At 36.9% G+C, this 14295-nt stretch overlaps 1 protein-coding gene across 5 annotated transcripts in view; it reads right to left on the reverse strand.

The window, feature by feature from the left end:
• Nucleotides 1-14295, reverse strand: part of LOC126759962 (phospholipid-transporting ATPase IF) — a 38520-nt gene that overhangs the window by 2034 nt on the left and 22191 nt on the right. For all 5 annotated transcript variants that reach the window (XM_050475247.1, XM_050475245.1, XM_050475244.1 and 2 more), the window contains 8 exons: nucleotides 5424-5549; nucleotides 4817-5363; nucleotides 4334-4748; nucleotides 2523-3195; nucleotides 2308-2449; nucleotides 1746-2248; nucleotides 874-1687; nucleotides 487-813 (listed from right to left, as the gene is read on the reverse strand). In XM_050475247.1, the coding sequence (XP_050331204.1) occupies nucleotides 487-813; nucleotides 874-1687; nucleotides 1746-2248; nucleotides 2308-2449; nucleotides 2523-3195; nucleotides 4334-4748; nucleotides 4817-5363; nucleotides 5424-5549 (3547 nt within the window). The remainder of the gene's footprint in view (nucleotides 1-486; nucleotides 814-873; nucleotides 1688-1745; nucleotides 2249-2307; nucleotides 2450-2522; nucleotides 3196-4333; nucleotides 4749-4816; nucleotides 5364-5423; nucleotides 5550-14295) is intronic.

The following is a 14295-nucleotide window of genomic DNA, read 5'->3' on the forward strand; positions in this document are numbered from 1 at the left end:
AGAGAACATTTCGGTGAGCAGTTAATTTCACATTCTGGACCGGTCGATTGACCACTAAGATCTTGTGATATCACACCGTTAGACTTTTTTCTTTCGGGATGTGTTAAGTCTAAAGTCTATGCGGACAATCCCGCTTCGATTCAGGTCCTGAAGCATAATATCACGCGTGTCGTTCGCCAGTTACGAGTCAAAATGCTCGAATGAGTCATCGAAAGTTGGACTCAACGAATGGATCATCGGAGACGTAGCCGTGGTCAACATTTTAAGAAGATAACCTTCAAAAAATAAATACCAAAGAATGTTTCTTCGAGTGATAATAAACATAACTCATTAAATTTGAGCTTTCTGTGTTTTTTCGGCGAGTTTTTAATCAACAAAAAAAGTTCACTCGCGATTGGCCGAGTTATTTTCGTAAATAAAAAAGAAGGCAACGATTCTTTTAATGAAGAAATTATAAAAATTGTGTTTGGTTTCAAATATACTTACAAGTCAATTACGTTATAGATAACAGTAGTTATCATGAACGTCACAATGGAGCCCAAAATCGTCGCTATATACCAATAACTCAGGTACTTGGACTGTAGCATCAGTTTTAAGTTGACCACAACAACAACGATCTCAATGAGCAAAGTGCCAAAGCAAGAAAACTCCGCCGGCTGGCCAACATTTAGTAGAATATTGTTTGTGGAAAACACATAGTAAGTGAAGTAGTAAGTGATCAATGTGTGGTATACGGCAAAAAGTATCCAACCGATGAAGTACTGCCAGTGAAGTCCCTTGTTGTTTATATTTTTTTTATAAAGTTCTGGTTGCCTGCGAAGAAGAAATCATATTATTTAAATATATAGTATATAGGAAAACTTCAGCACTTACTTCAAAAGCGTCTCCTCGCTGTAAGCTTTCTCTGTAAGAGAAATAAATAGAATCGGCAACGAAGTATAGATCACATTGTATAGAGTCAGAAACAGAGAGTCGTACACGGATTGCGTTGAAAAGAGCGCATAAAATTGAAACAGGAATATTATACCCATAAATACAATATTTTTATAGAAGAAATAAAGCACTAAGAGCGACAGGCGCGTCGTATGATAATGTCCATGTACTAGTATTAAGCGTTTCAGCATAGAAAATTTGGCGAAAGAAAAATCAGCACAGCGTGCCGCTTGTCGACCCTCTTTGCCCATGATGCCAAGCCCCACATGTGCCTCCTGAATCATTGACACATCATTTGCACCATCGCCCACGGCAGCCGTTGTGTAATCCTCCGACGAAGTTCTAATTAAAGCTACTACTTCGCTCTTCTGCAATGGACTTAAGCGGCAACAAAGTACTGCCGTGCATTTGATTGCTATATCGCGGAACATCTCTGGCGTCTCGCTCAATGCGATACTTAAACTCTTTCCATCGATTAGTAGCGCACACTGTGCACCAATCCCGAAAATAATTTCACGATCCAATGCATTCAAGTGCACCATCATATCCTCCTTCGATCTACAATCGATTATAAAATACTTGATAGCGTCAGGAGGTATATGACCACAAGACAACGCTATGTTAAGTGCCGTTTCGACCTTATCACCGGTTAACACCCAAATTTTGATACCGGCTTTTTGCAGTGAGATCAGTGTGTCAGCGACATCGTCTTGTAAGGCATCTTCAACGGCGGTGGCACCCAGTAGCTCGAGATCTGCAACGAATTTTGTTTGAAAGCTTTTTACTTATAAGAAAGAAGGGATGCTACTCACTGCACTCGATTTTGGCATAGCTCTGGTCTAACAACTCCTTTCGATTTTCCAACGAACTGTTTGCCACATTCACTTCGTCGATGAAGGTGCGGTACTCGTCATCACCAACCCGTCGCCTCGCTACGGCCAATGTACGCAGACCTTGCCTTGCGAAATCGCTTATGTGTGCATCGGTTCGCGACACATTGTTTGCCTGATTGTTGGCACAAAGCGGGAACACATAACTTTCTGCACCTTTTGTGTAAATCCATTTGGTGCCGTTCTCGTCTTTCACAATCACACTCATACGTTTACGATCAGAAGAGAATTCCAGTACGTGCAAGCGATTGAAACGTATTTCGTTGACTTTACCAACGTTAAAAGGTCGTGAATAATCCAAATGTGGAGGTACGACACGGATTCGCAAGACCTCGTCATCATCACCCATATAAACGAGCCCCAGATTGGCGGAAGCCTCAACGAGCGCCTTTTCGTCTGGACTTGAGGCTTGGTAGTCGAGGATGCTGCGAGGAAATTGTTATTAGTAAATACACTTATATAACCAATAAAGTAAGAAACTCACTGCACAACTTGTTCGATCTCATTCTTGCGACGCTGTGACTCCGCACGCAACAGCAGGGTTGGTTGACGTTGAAAGTTAGGTGCTGCATAAGACTCACGCGACACATTACTGGCTGTGCGAATGACAACTCCGCCTTGTTGCACTGCGAATAATTATTAATATAATTTATTTTACTTTATTAAAGCCAAATACACATATCAAAGCACCAAACTCACCTGGTGGTGTTAAATATGCATTTTGTGCGCCATAAGAATGCGATCGCTTGTGTCCAGTCGGTGAGGGTGCAACTGCTAGATCTGGCAAATCGATGGCTGATGTAGAACGTGTGAACGGTAATGAAGTGGGTCGTGAACCGGGTGTTGCTAACAAATTTGCATTCGTGGCGCGGTTCACCATTTCTATAGAGAACTGTCCGTCATTTCCCATTGGCGCTGGATGTATTCTGGAGGAGGCGCGCGTAAAATTTGGGCTTCGTTTGACAATTAGCGGTCGTTTGCGTTTCTCTTCTTTATTTGCTTCGTTAAGCAGCGGATTGACGTCAGATGTCATATTTGCACCATTCGTACCATTCGAACGACTTAAATCTGTACCGTTGGACATGTTCATAATGCTATTGGAGATGATGCCCTCAGTTTTTGTTCCATCAGGATTATTGGATAGGCTTGTTTCCAATGTTTGCGAATGATCGGAATCTACACCACTCTGTCGACTGGAATTATGACTCTCCTCGGTGATATCGGAAATAGAGTACATTTTTGCCAGTGCACTCTTGCCATTAACTTCTTTGTCGGGTGTTTCAATTTCATAGGCAGCATCAGCGTTTGATTCCCCTGCTACTTGAACGGTGTGACATATAGCCAATGCTTCAAAGAAAACTCTTTGGTCTTTCTGGAAATAATAAGAATAAGGAGTTTTTTACAATACAGTGTAAAACTATTTTCAATTGAGCGTGGGATATATATTTAACGTGTAATTGAAGTAGATGTACTTTTAAATAGTCTTTTCTTGACAGATCGCACGTGAGTCATGTCAGGCTGCCATGTTATTTGTTGTTCAGTGTTTTAGGCGTTTCATCATGGAACATCGTTTACAAATCGTTTAACTTTATAGCGAAAATTCACGTTTTGTAAGGAATGTGTTTCCGACCTTTTCGACCCAAATTGTTTTCAACGATAACGCCCTGACTTAAGGGTATGTAAACAAGCAAAATTGCCGCATTTGGGACGAAGAGCAACCTGAAGAGAGTCAAGAGCTGCTATTTCATTCCGTAAAAACAACGGCTTGCTAAGGTGTGTGCACCAATGGAATCATTTCTTCGAAAATGATGCCGGTGAGAACGTAACCGTCAATGGCGTCCATATCGTGCCATAATACGACTATTTGATGCCTGAAATTGAAGCTTGTGATCTCGGCAACATTTGGTTTCAGCAAGGCGGCGCCACTTCCCACATATCGCATCAATTAATTAAATTATTGAGAGAACAATTTGAAGAGCAGATAGTTTCACGTTTTGAGAAGGTCGATTGGCCATCAAGATCACACCGTTAGACTTTTTGCTGTGGGGATATGTAAAGTTTGAAGTCTATGCGGACAAACCCGCTTCGATTCAGACCTTAGAGCAAAACATCACGCGTGTCATTCGCCAGTTAGCAGTCAAAGTCATCGAAGATTGGACTCAACGGTTGGACTATCTGAGATATAGCCGCGGCCAGCAATTGAAAGAGATAATCTTCGAAAAATAAATGGTAAAGAATGTTCTTTCGAATGATAATAAACATTCCCCATTAAATTTTAAGTTTCTGTTTTTTTTTTCTTTAAAAAAGTAGAGAACCTCGAAATGGTACAGACTTTGTAAATATTTGATATATGAAGTAAAATGAACAGATCACTTATCGGTTTTATGAATATTGTACAATATACATATCATTGGCGATAGTGCCTGATTCTAAACATCAAAGTAAAACACCTCTGATTCTTATAATCCTCAAACTTTACGTCTTATCACATAAGTATATAGAAAACTTACGTTGAACTTGTTTATATCTACCAATGCGCCGCTGCCATCTTCCAGCAACCGTGTCTTTTTAAAGGTATATTTTCGTCCATTTATCGAGCACTGTTGGAAAACCATTTCGTTTTTCGTTAATGTGCCGGTCTTATCCGAAAACAAAATGTTGATCTGACCAAGTTCTTCATTTAAATTGGAAGTGTTTACTATAAAATGTTCGTCGGTTGCTTCATCATACAATTGAAGATCCCACTCCATGAACAATCCACTAATACCACGTTGCAGCTCAATGGTTACATACAACGATATTGGAATGAGGTAATTAAAAAGTATCAAGAAAGACAGGTAATCCTGTAGGAATTGCTTGACACTGTAGCCGTCAGCAGCAGGACCCAAATATGCAAGCTTAGGTATCACAAAGATCTCTTCATAACTGCAAGACAAATAAGAGTAACAGCCTAAAATACATTTCGAAATTCCAACTTCGGACGAGTGACTCACCGTTTGAAGAAGTATAACATAGTAACGATTGCTATCATCAACATCAGCACCACGACCAAGAAACGATTCACGTATATCTCACTAGAGGCAGACTTATTGCGCGTTAGCCGGCTGTTCAGCTGCAGCTTGGTAGTCATGCCCGTGTACACGGCACACCCAATAACGCATTCGGTATTCTTGACGCGTGAGCCACGCAACAGCACATTGTCGGTTGAAAGCGGCAGCACGCGCCCCTCGCCACCGGCCAGTTCTATCTTACCATTGAAACTATACAGATCAGTCTTAGGACTCTCACACTCGATGACGCCCAATTTGTGCAGCTGGTTTATATCGACCAACGGCAAATCACGTGGCACCATCAACGTCTTCAAATTGGATTCACCATCCAAATTGGCGGTCGTTATAAAACATTTGCCGTGTGGATCGGTGCTACGCAATAACACCAAATCGCAGGGCACATCACAATCGCGCTCCACCACCACCAAGTCGCCTGGGCAGACATATTGCGATTGAATATTTGCTTCCACTCCGTTACGTATGACTGTCACTAAATTGAATAGAACAATTGAAAATGTGCTTTGAATCTTAAGTTTTCATAAATACGCACCTGGCGCACGATTTACAACATTATCGGTTCTGTACCGTAAGAAATCTTCATAGCCCTGCTTAGCGGCAGTCACTGCGATCACAAAAACTAGCGGTAGCAATGATGTCAGCGGAGAGACCGGGCTGTCTACAAAATAACAAAAATGTGTTAAACTAAATTAGTTTATATAAGATACATATAATAGTAAGTAATTTTAAATCGGCAGAACTATTTCGTACTTGTCAATATGTGAGACCTATTTTTGAAATACGAGTCTTTTTATACCCTAAACAGGGTATATTAAGTTTGCCACGAAGTTTGTAACACCCATAAGGAAGCGTCGGAGACCATATAAAGTATATATATAAATATATATATAAATGATCATTATGTTGAGCTGAGTCGATTTAGCCATGTCCGTCTGTCTGTATATATACGAACTAGTCCCTCAGTTTTTAAGATATGGTTTTGAAATTTTGCAAACGTCATTTTCTCTTCCAGAAGCTGCTCATTTATCGGAACTGCCGATATCGGACCACTATAACATATAGCTGTCATACAAACTGAACGATCGAATAAAGTTGTTGTATGGAAAACTTCCTCATTTGACAAGATATATTCACGAAATTCGGTATAGATTATTTTCTAAAGCAACAATGTAATCTCCGAAGAAATTGTTTAGATCGGTTAACTATAGCATATAGCAGCTATACAAACTGAACGATCTGAATCTAGTGCTGGTATGGAAAACTTTCACATTTCACAATGTATCTTCACGAAATTTGGTATAGATTATTTTCTAAGACAACAATGTAATCTCCGAAGAAATTGTTCAGATCGGTTAACTATAGCATGTAGCTGCCATACAAACTGAATGATCGGGAATCAAATGCTTGCATGGGAAACTTCCTCATTTGACGATATATCTTCACAAACTTTGGTATGAGTTATTGTTCATAGAAATAATGTAATTTCCGAAGAATATGTTTATATCGGCTGACTATAGCATATAGCTGCCATACAAGCCGAACGATCGGAATCAAGAGCTTGTATGGAAAACGTTCCAATTTGACGTGGTATCTTCACGAAAATTGACATAGATTACTGCTTAAGGTAATAATATAATCTACGAAAAAATTGTTCAGATCGGATTACTATAGCATATAGCTTCCATACAAATTAGTCACTGTAGCTGTTTGATAAAATCGCACACAAATTTTTGTTGCATTTGCAATCGTTGTTAAAACAATTTGATTTATAACGAATTGATAATTTTAAGCTACACGTGTAATCGTCTGATAAAAATTAATACATAAATGTATGCAAATAATAAAATGTCAGAAGTAATTTGTGCTAAAGTAGCAAACTTAGACGATCAACAGAAACTTAAATTGATATAACTTCAACACTTCAGAAACAGAAATCTGTAGAACATCAGTACTTGTACGAGCAACAGAAACCGAAATCTGTATTACTTCAATACTTAGACGATCAACAGAAACAGAAATCGATATAACTTCAATACTTAGGTGATTAAAAGAAACAGAAATCTGTATTACTTCAATACTTAGACGACCTCCAGAAACAGAAATCTGTATTACGTCAATCAATCTGTATTAATTTAGGCGATCAAGAGAAATCTGAACTATATTATTGTATCTGTATTACATGAATCCTTAGGCTATCAGCAGAAACAGAAATTTCTACTTTGATGACCAACAGAAATATGTATTATATTACTTCCATACTGAGACGATCAACAGAAACAGAAATCTGAATTACTTCAATAACTTGATGCGTTATTAAAAATTTAAGAATAAATCGTTATTTATGCGTGAGATTCAGAATCGCTTTCTTTAACTTAATATCTTCCATCGAAGGACAAGGCATTAACTATTGAAAGCACAACTACCGGGCCTTTAATCCAAGTGGAAGTGACATAACCTACTTTGACAAAATTTTAATTTATATTAAACATGTTAAACAATTCAAACAAAACTTATGCATGATTTTATTTTAGTTAAAAATGAACAAAATTCTCAGAAGAACTATCCCTCTTTCTATACACTCATTACGTTATGTAACTGAGTATAATAGTTTTGTTATTTCTATCATCTCAAACATATCGATATAAATGAAAATGATCACGGTGACAAGACGAATTGAATTCCGGCTGACTGACTATATATCTGTCTGTCCATGCAAACGATACTTAGAAAATTGATATATCGGCATTAGCATACTTTCCTTAGGCACCTATTTAAGTGTTTTCAAACATTCCGGTTGACATTATATTATAACATTTGTTATTCAAGCAGATTTTGTACTGAATATATCGGTCAATGTGTGAGTTATCTTTCTAAAATTGGGTCGAAACATTTTCTCTTGTATAGTTCGTCAACTCAAGCTTTTTCCCTAGATCAACCTATATTTATAGGTTTTCGGACTTCCCAACTTACTTGACACCATTTATGTTGTTCAATATGTGAGCTTATTGAATGAAATTTCCGTTCGGATGGGAAATTAGTTCTGTATGGTCTATCATAACATAGATATTATTGTTGGATTCGTAACAAAATGATAAAATAATGGGTTGTCAAAAAAGTCTTGCGGTATTTTTATTGAATTTTTTTTTTATTGAAATTGAAATGAATTTTTAATGACTCATGCCCAGCTCTTGATCGATGCTACGGCTGCTACTATGCCGGTCTCTTTCGACCAATTCAGCGATTTTATCGCAATTTTCGACGACAGGCCTTCCGGAGCGTGGCGCATCTTCGACCATCTCTACACCAGAACGAAAACGTTGAAACCATCGTTGTGCGGAATGGAAACTGTATCGGGTCCATAAACTGCACAAATTTTATTGGCGGCTTGAGATGAATTTTTGCCTTTATCGTAGTAGTACTGTAAAATATGCCGTATTTTCTCTTTATTTTGCTCCATGTTTGCGACACTATAACTCACGAACGACTTAAAGAAACGACAATCAACCAAGCACCGTGTTAGCGCGTGAAATGAGCTTTCCAAAAAGATATAGCATGACCCGATGCGACGAATAAAAATAGAACTACGCGCTTTCAGCGCCAACTAGCGACAATACCGCAAGACTTTTTTGACAACCTATTATTAACCGAATTCAACTATACCAGACAGGATGTAAATGTTGTATCGATATTGAGAGAGTGTGCCTATAGTATTGAATTCATATGCTTTGTCGTTAGAAAAATACGTGTGTAAATTTCACAACTGTTGGACAATCTATATAACATCTTCGAACACCGCGAAATCAAATATCGTGCTAATATTTCCTTATGACATATTGTACTCCTACTTAACAAGCTGACATGTATAAATAGGTTTCCATGCCATCAATTCTTATTCAGTTCTAATGAAGTAAAGAGTAACATTCGTATTACTTCCTGCATTATATAATAGTAATGACAGTTATTGTGTTCAAATATTTTGTTGAAAGAAAGGGGCTAATTGCATTGGTTTGTTTTGCAGTGATACAATATGAGTAAATATGTCATACACATTTCCTAATTATTTTTGCCGCAAAATAAATATTTGCTCGAATTTTGCATGGATTGAAAGCTGGTGTGGAAATTAAGCTTCTATTCTTACCAATCTACATTACTACATACATATATATATACGGATATATGTATATACACATATCTTGTGTACAAAAAAGTACTTAATGCAACGCTAATAATGCGGCAATTTTACAGCAAATAAATTAAGTGAAAAACAATTAAAATATTTTCCTCCACATCCAGACATTTTTACAGCTCAATGAATAAAATTTTAATTATTGAATCTGCTTTGGTTTCATTATCGTTCAATTAGCTAAATAAACATTGAAATTTCCGTGGATTTCGTTAGGTAATTCAAGTACAATTTTATGTAAGTGTACACAGTTGTCATTCGTTGTGTTAATTAAATTATATAATATATTAATAAGTTAATGTAAAATCTTCTCACAAAATTCTAAAATCAAAGACGATACACAACTTTATACGAGTATGTGTTTGATAACTTTGAGGGTAGGAGAAGACCAATCAAGCATCTTGCAAAGGTATGAGCATCAAAAATGTACATACAGTCATGAACTGAGAAATAGCATAATTTTAAATTAAAAATATCGATCAAAGAATTTTGTATTTCAAATTTCGTGTGTTGAATCGTTGCGAATGCTAGAAAAGGCTTGCGATTTAGTTTTATCAAGAGCACAAGCCTACGAGTGGTACAAAGCCTTCAACGTCGAGAGATCGTTGAAGACATCTCTCGTTCTGAATATGGTGCTTGAAAATCGTCAGGCAAGTGTTAGTGAGACGCCAAGAGAGCTCGTCATCTCACACAAGTCCGTTAGAATAATTTTGAGTATGAACGCGTTCTTGCTCGACGCGTCCCGATAAAGATGTTTTTTTTTAAAGAGTACGCTAAATAGGTGTCCCTGAACATGTTTGATGCACATTCATGGAGTGCATTATAATTGCCGATGAGACATGGGTTTATGAGTTCAACATGCAAACAAGTCAACATTTATCGGAGCAAAAACCCGCGCAAAAAACCAAGGTGCTGCTCATTGTTTGTTTCGATATTTGTGATTTGGTGCATCATAATTTTGTTCCGGAAGAACAGACGGTAATAAGGTGTTCTATTTGACCGTATTGAGGTGTTTGCGTGAGAACATTCGTAGAAAACGGCCGGAATTATGGCAGAACACTTTACACTATGATAATGCAACGTTGCATCGAGCCACGATTGTATCCGAATTTAAAGCCAAAAATTGAATAAACACCATCGATCAACCAACCCTTATGAGCCAGATTTGGCTCCGTGTGATTTTTTCTTGTTTGCCCAAACTGAAATTGCCGATCCGTGGCACCAGTTTTCAGTAGAGTGAAGAGATTAAACAAAATTCGCTGAAAGAGCTGAAGAAGCCATCCCAAAAAGTGCTTATGGAAAGTGATCCTGTGGGGATTAATTTGAAGGTGACAAAATAAATATTTTGCGTTTTACTTACAATATCCGGGTACTTTTTTGTCACAATATATATGCAATAATCTTATTCAAAAAAAGAAAATATTTTAACTGTAGCTATTTAATAAAGGTAAAATGTTAAAAAATGATTAGAAATTGGTTTTTAACACTGAAAAAAGGATAATGATTCTTGATATACACAAATTAGTCAAAAATCCAACTCAGATTGCCAAAATAATGAATTGTTCGAGGAAATGGTATATAACCCCTAAATTTTGTTAAAAGCGATCGTAATTTGCTGAAAAATAAAGAATTGACAAAGCTCCTGAACGTAAAACAACGGAATATGCTGATAGAGCCATTATCAGAAAATGTGAGGCTGATGCTTTTAAAACTTTTCGGGAGATTATGGCTGAAATAAATGAGGAATTAGGGTTTATCGTATCCATTAGACTTGTAAGAAAGCGTATATGTATATATATGCACCGTATATAGCTATAAACATATATACATACATATATATTTACATATGTTCCTAGGTATATACATATGTATAGCATTCGCCTATGCTAATAATCAACAACAGTTCGAGTACCACGCGTACCAACAACAAAGCACTCGAAAACCATAATTCATAGCAATAAAAGTTTAATTGATTGCACATAAGAGTGTCACCGCATAAATTCAATCAGTGAACTGAAATTCTAATATGCAATAGAAAGAAGCAAACAAAAACAAAAACTAGAAAAAACTTTAACTTCGGTTGCACCGAAACAATAATACCCTACACAAATATAAAAGTTTCCATAAAAGAACTTGATTTCGATCTGTATGTTTGTATGGCAGCTACAAGCTACTATAGTGGTCCGATATCGGTGGTTCCGACAAAAATGAGGGATTAGTCTGCATATACATATCGTCACCTGAAATGCAAAATAACGTAACAACATTTTCCGAAATTTACAGAGGCATGAATGAAACACGAAATAAAATGGAACATGAGTGAAACAAAATTTTAGTATTGGTTAAAACTAGATTTTGATCTTTTGAACATATTTAATATTATGTTTTTTGAGTGAAGCGTAATCAATAAGACATTCAATTTCGTAAGTTTTTTGCATTTCAGTACCTTTATCCCCAAGAAATGATTTTCATTTTCGTTTTTTTTTAAAAGAGTTATAATCTGTAAGTTTTCCCACGTACCTCTATCCCCAAGAAATTGTCCATATTTTATAGGGTTTTCCAACGTTTTTTTCAGGGTATTACAAACCTCGAGGCAAACGTATTGTACCCTGTTCAGGGTATAACAATATACAATATGTACAAATGCTGAGTATGATCGAATATTAGCACAGAGCGAAGACGCAAATAGAAAAATTTTGTACATGCGTATGTGTACCTATAGCATATGCAGATACATATGTACATATGTAGAAGTATTTGTAGAATATTGAGCTACGCAAGCGACGCTGTCCAGCATGAAGTTCCCGCGCGCACAGCTATTCCTATTTGCCTACATCAATCAAAGAGCTGAAAACGCAGAATCAATGAGCAGAGAATGCAAAAACAAGCAAACAAACAAAGCACTAACAACAACAATACATGCATAGATACTTTAATTGTGCCACATTAATTTGAGCTGCAGCGTTGGGTGCGAACTGGCGCACGAAGGTGATGGTCAAGGTCCGCCAAACACCGCCATTGGATGCTTAGCGCTGCAAGAGGAGCGTATGAATTTTCTGTCGTTTAACAAAAAAATGCTAATTGCAGCAATTTCAATCAACAAACATTCTACAAAATTACTCTAGATACGAGTATTAGCCCGCAGAAATAAGTGCACAAAGAAGTATATAATGTATATGTATGTATGTATTTAAGGAATTTGAGCATTTTTTAAAAGCGACCGTAATACGCATTTCATTTTCGAAAAGTCGTATCGAAATACATACATATATACTTATGTATATTATATCTAAGCAAGTTCTCTACATTCCGCATTTTGGTTGAGCTTTCAATTTTCAATTCCTACTACTATTTTATATTCAAATGCGGTGAACTTTAACCTAAGTCATATTGGAATAAAATTTTGATTATATTTCTACAGTTTGACCGCAATGAAGGTCTCGAGAAAACAACGTGAACAGCTCCAAAATGGACTGTGCTCTTCTTTGAACAATTAAATATCTGCAAAATTACGTGCTCTTAGCTTTTTAATTAAAGGCAGGATGCTGGAACAAAAAATATCTCAATAACTGCATGTAAGCGTGAAATGTGATATACATAGTTGTCCGATCTGGCCGATCTCGACAATGATCAATAGCATATTAATATGTACCTATGCATTAAATTTCATTCAGATATCTCGAATTCGGACGAAGAAACTTTTATGATACTCGAAAAATTTTAGTTCACCTAAAGAATCGCTGGCTCGAAACCAGCTTTAGACTTATAGCCTCTTGGGAAAAATTGTTCAGAATGATTCGTAGAATATTCCCGCATACGCGATTTTACGGTTTTACCTGTAAATCGATGCATTTGCAGAAAGACTTAAGCTTGGCTGGGTTCCCGGCCACAGCGACATTTTCAGTAATGAGAAAGCAGACAAGTTGGCCAAACTAGGAGCCTCTTTAGATGATTGGAGCGGAGTTAATTACATGCTTACAGAAGTCCAGACGCTGAACCCAATTTTCGACGGTTTTCAAGCATTCAAGCATAAATCAGTCGATATTGCTGCAATTTCACGCTCGATATTCATATGAAGTCTTCAATCGTCGCTGGCTTGTTGGCACACACCATTGACTAGACGTAGCCTCACAGGAAATAGTCTAACGGCGTCAAATCGCACGACCGAGGCGGCCAATTGGTTTTCAATAAATCGATTGTGACATTCGCTGGTGTGGCGCCGTCCGGTTGGAACCACATATTGTCCAAGTCCATATCATCCAATGCGGACCAAAAATATTCGGTTATCAATGAGCGGTAGCGATTCCCGTTCACAGTAACGTGCCGAACTTGATCATCACGGAAGAAGTGAGCGTGTCCATTTGGATGATATGGACTTGGACAATATTGGCCCAATGACACCGCCGGCCCATAAACCGCACTAAACCGTAATTTTTTCGGGATGCAATGGTGACTCATAGAGTAAGGTACCTATGTACTTTCACAGGAATAAAGAATTTCATTGATATCTCAAACAGTTTTGGTTTTATTTAAAAAAAAAAACTTTTGTAGCGCTCTTATTGAAAAGCCCACTTAAAGTTGGGGCCACTGACTACGAGTTTCGGTAGTAAATTTTAATAATTTTGACTCGTTGTTGGATCGTATATCTTTACATGATGAAATGGCAAATCTTAATGAAGAGAAATGTCAAGAGAGCGGGAAAAAATATGGCGTCGTTTGCTGTCCCTATCGGTCTACTTTTACTTAAAGCGGGTCGATTTTCCATAAAATTGCATATGCAGTAAATGCCCTACGGATTATTCGGAAAAACTCTTTAACATATAATATAATATGTTATTCTATGGTTCTAAAAAACTTTAGCTTTTATGGATTATAAAGATTTATTCATTAGTTTTCCATATATCCGAATGAAATTTAATACACAGTTGCATTTTGATGTTGTATTGACCACTTGTCGGAATTGACCTGATCAAACAACTATAACATACCAATTGCTCATATTATTTAAAAAGATATGAAAACAGAAGGCAGTGATTTTTCAATCTAATTGAAAGTATTATAATTTAGCGTTAAGTTTTAAAAATTCATGAAATTCAATTATTTACAAATAAATTAAAACTTTGCCTTATTTTAATACTTAAACATTAAAACATACGAAAATATAGTAAACAGAAAGGTAATTCCAAGGAAGTGTGGAAATTAAATATTCTCTGGGTAACTC

This window comes from Bactrocera neohumeralis, chromosome 5, assembly GCF_024586455.1.
Source record: "Bactrocera neohumeralis isolate Rockhampton chromosome 5, APGP_CSIRO_Bneo_wtdbg2-racon-allhic-juicebox.fasta_v2, whole genome shotgun sequence".
In the NCBI taxonomy this organism is placed as follows: Eukaryota; Metazoa; Arthropoda; class Insecta; order Diptera; family Tephritidae; genus Bactrocera; species Bactrocera neohumeralis.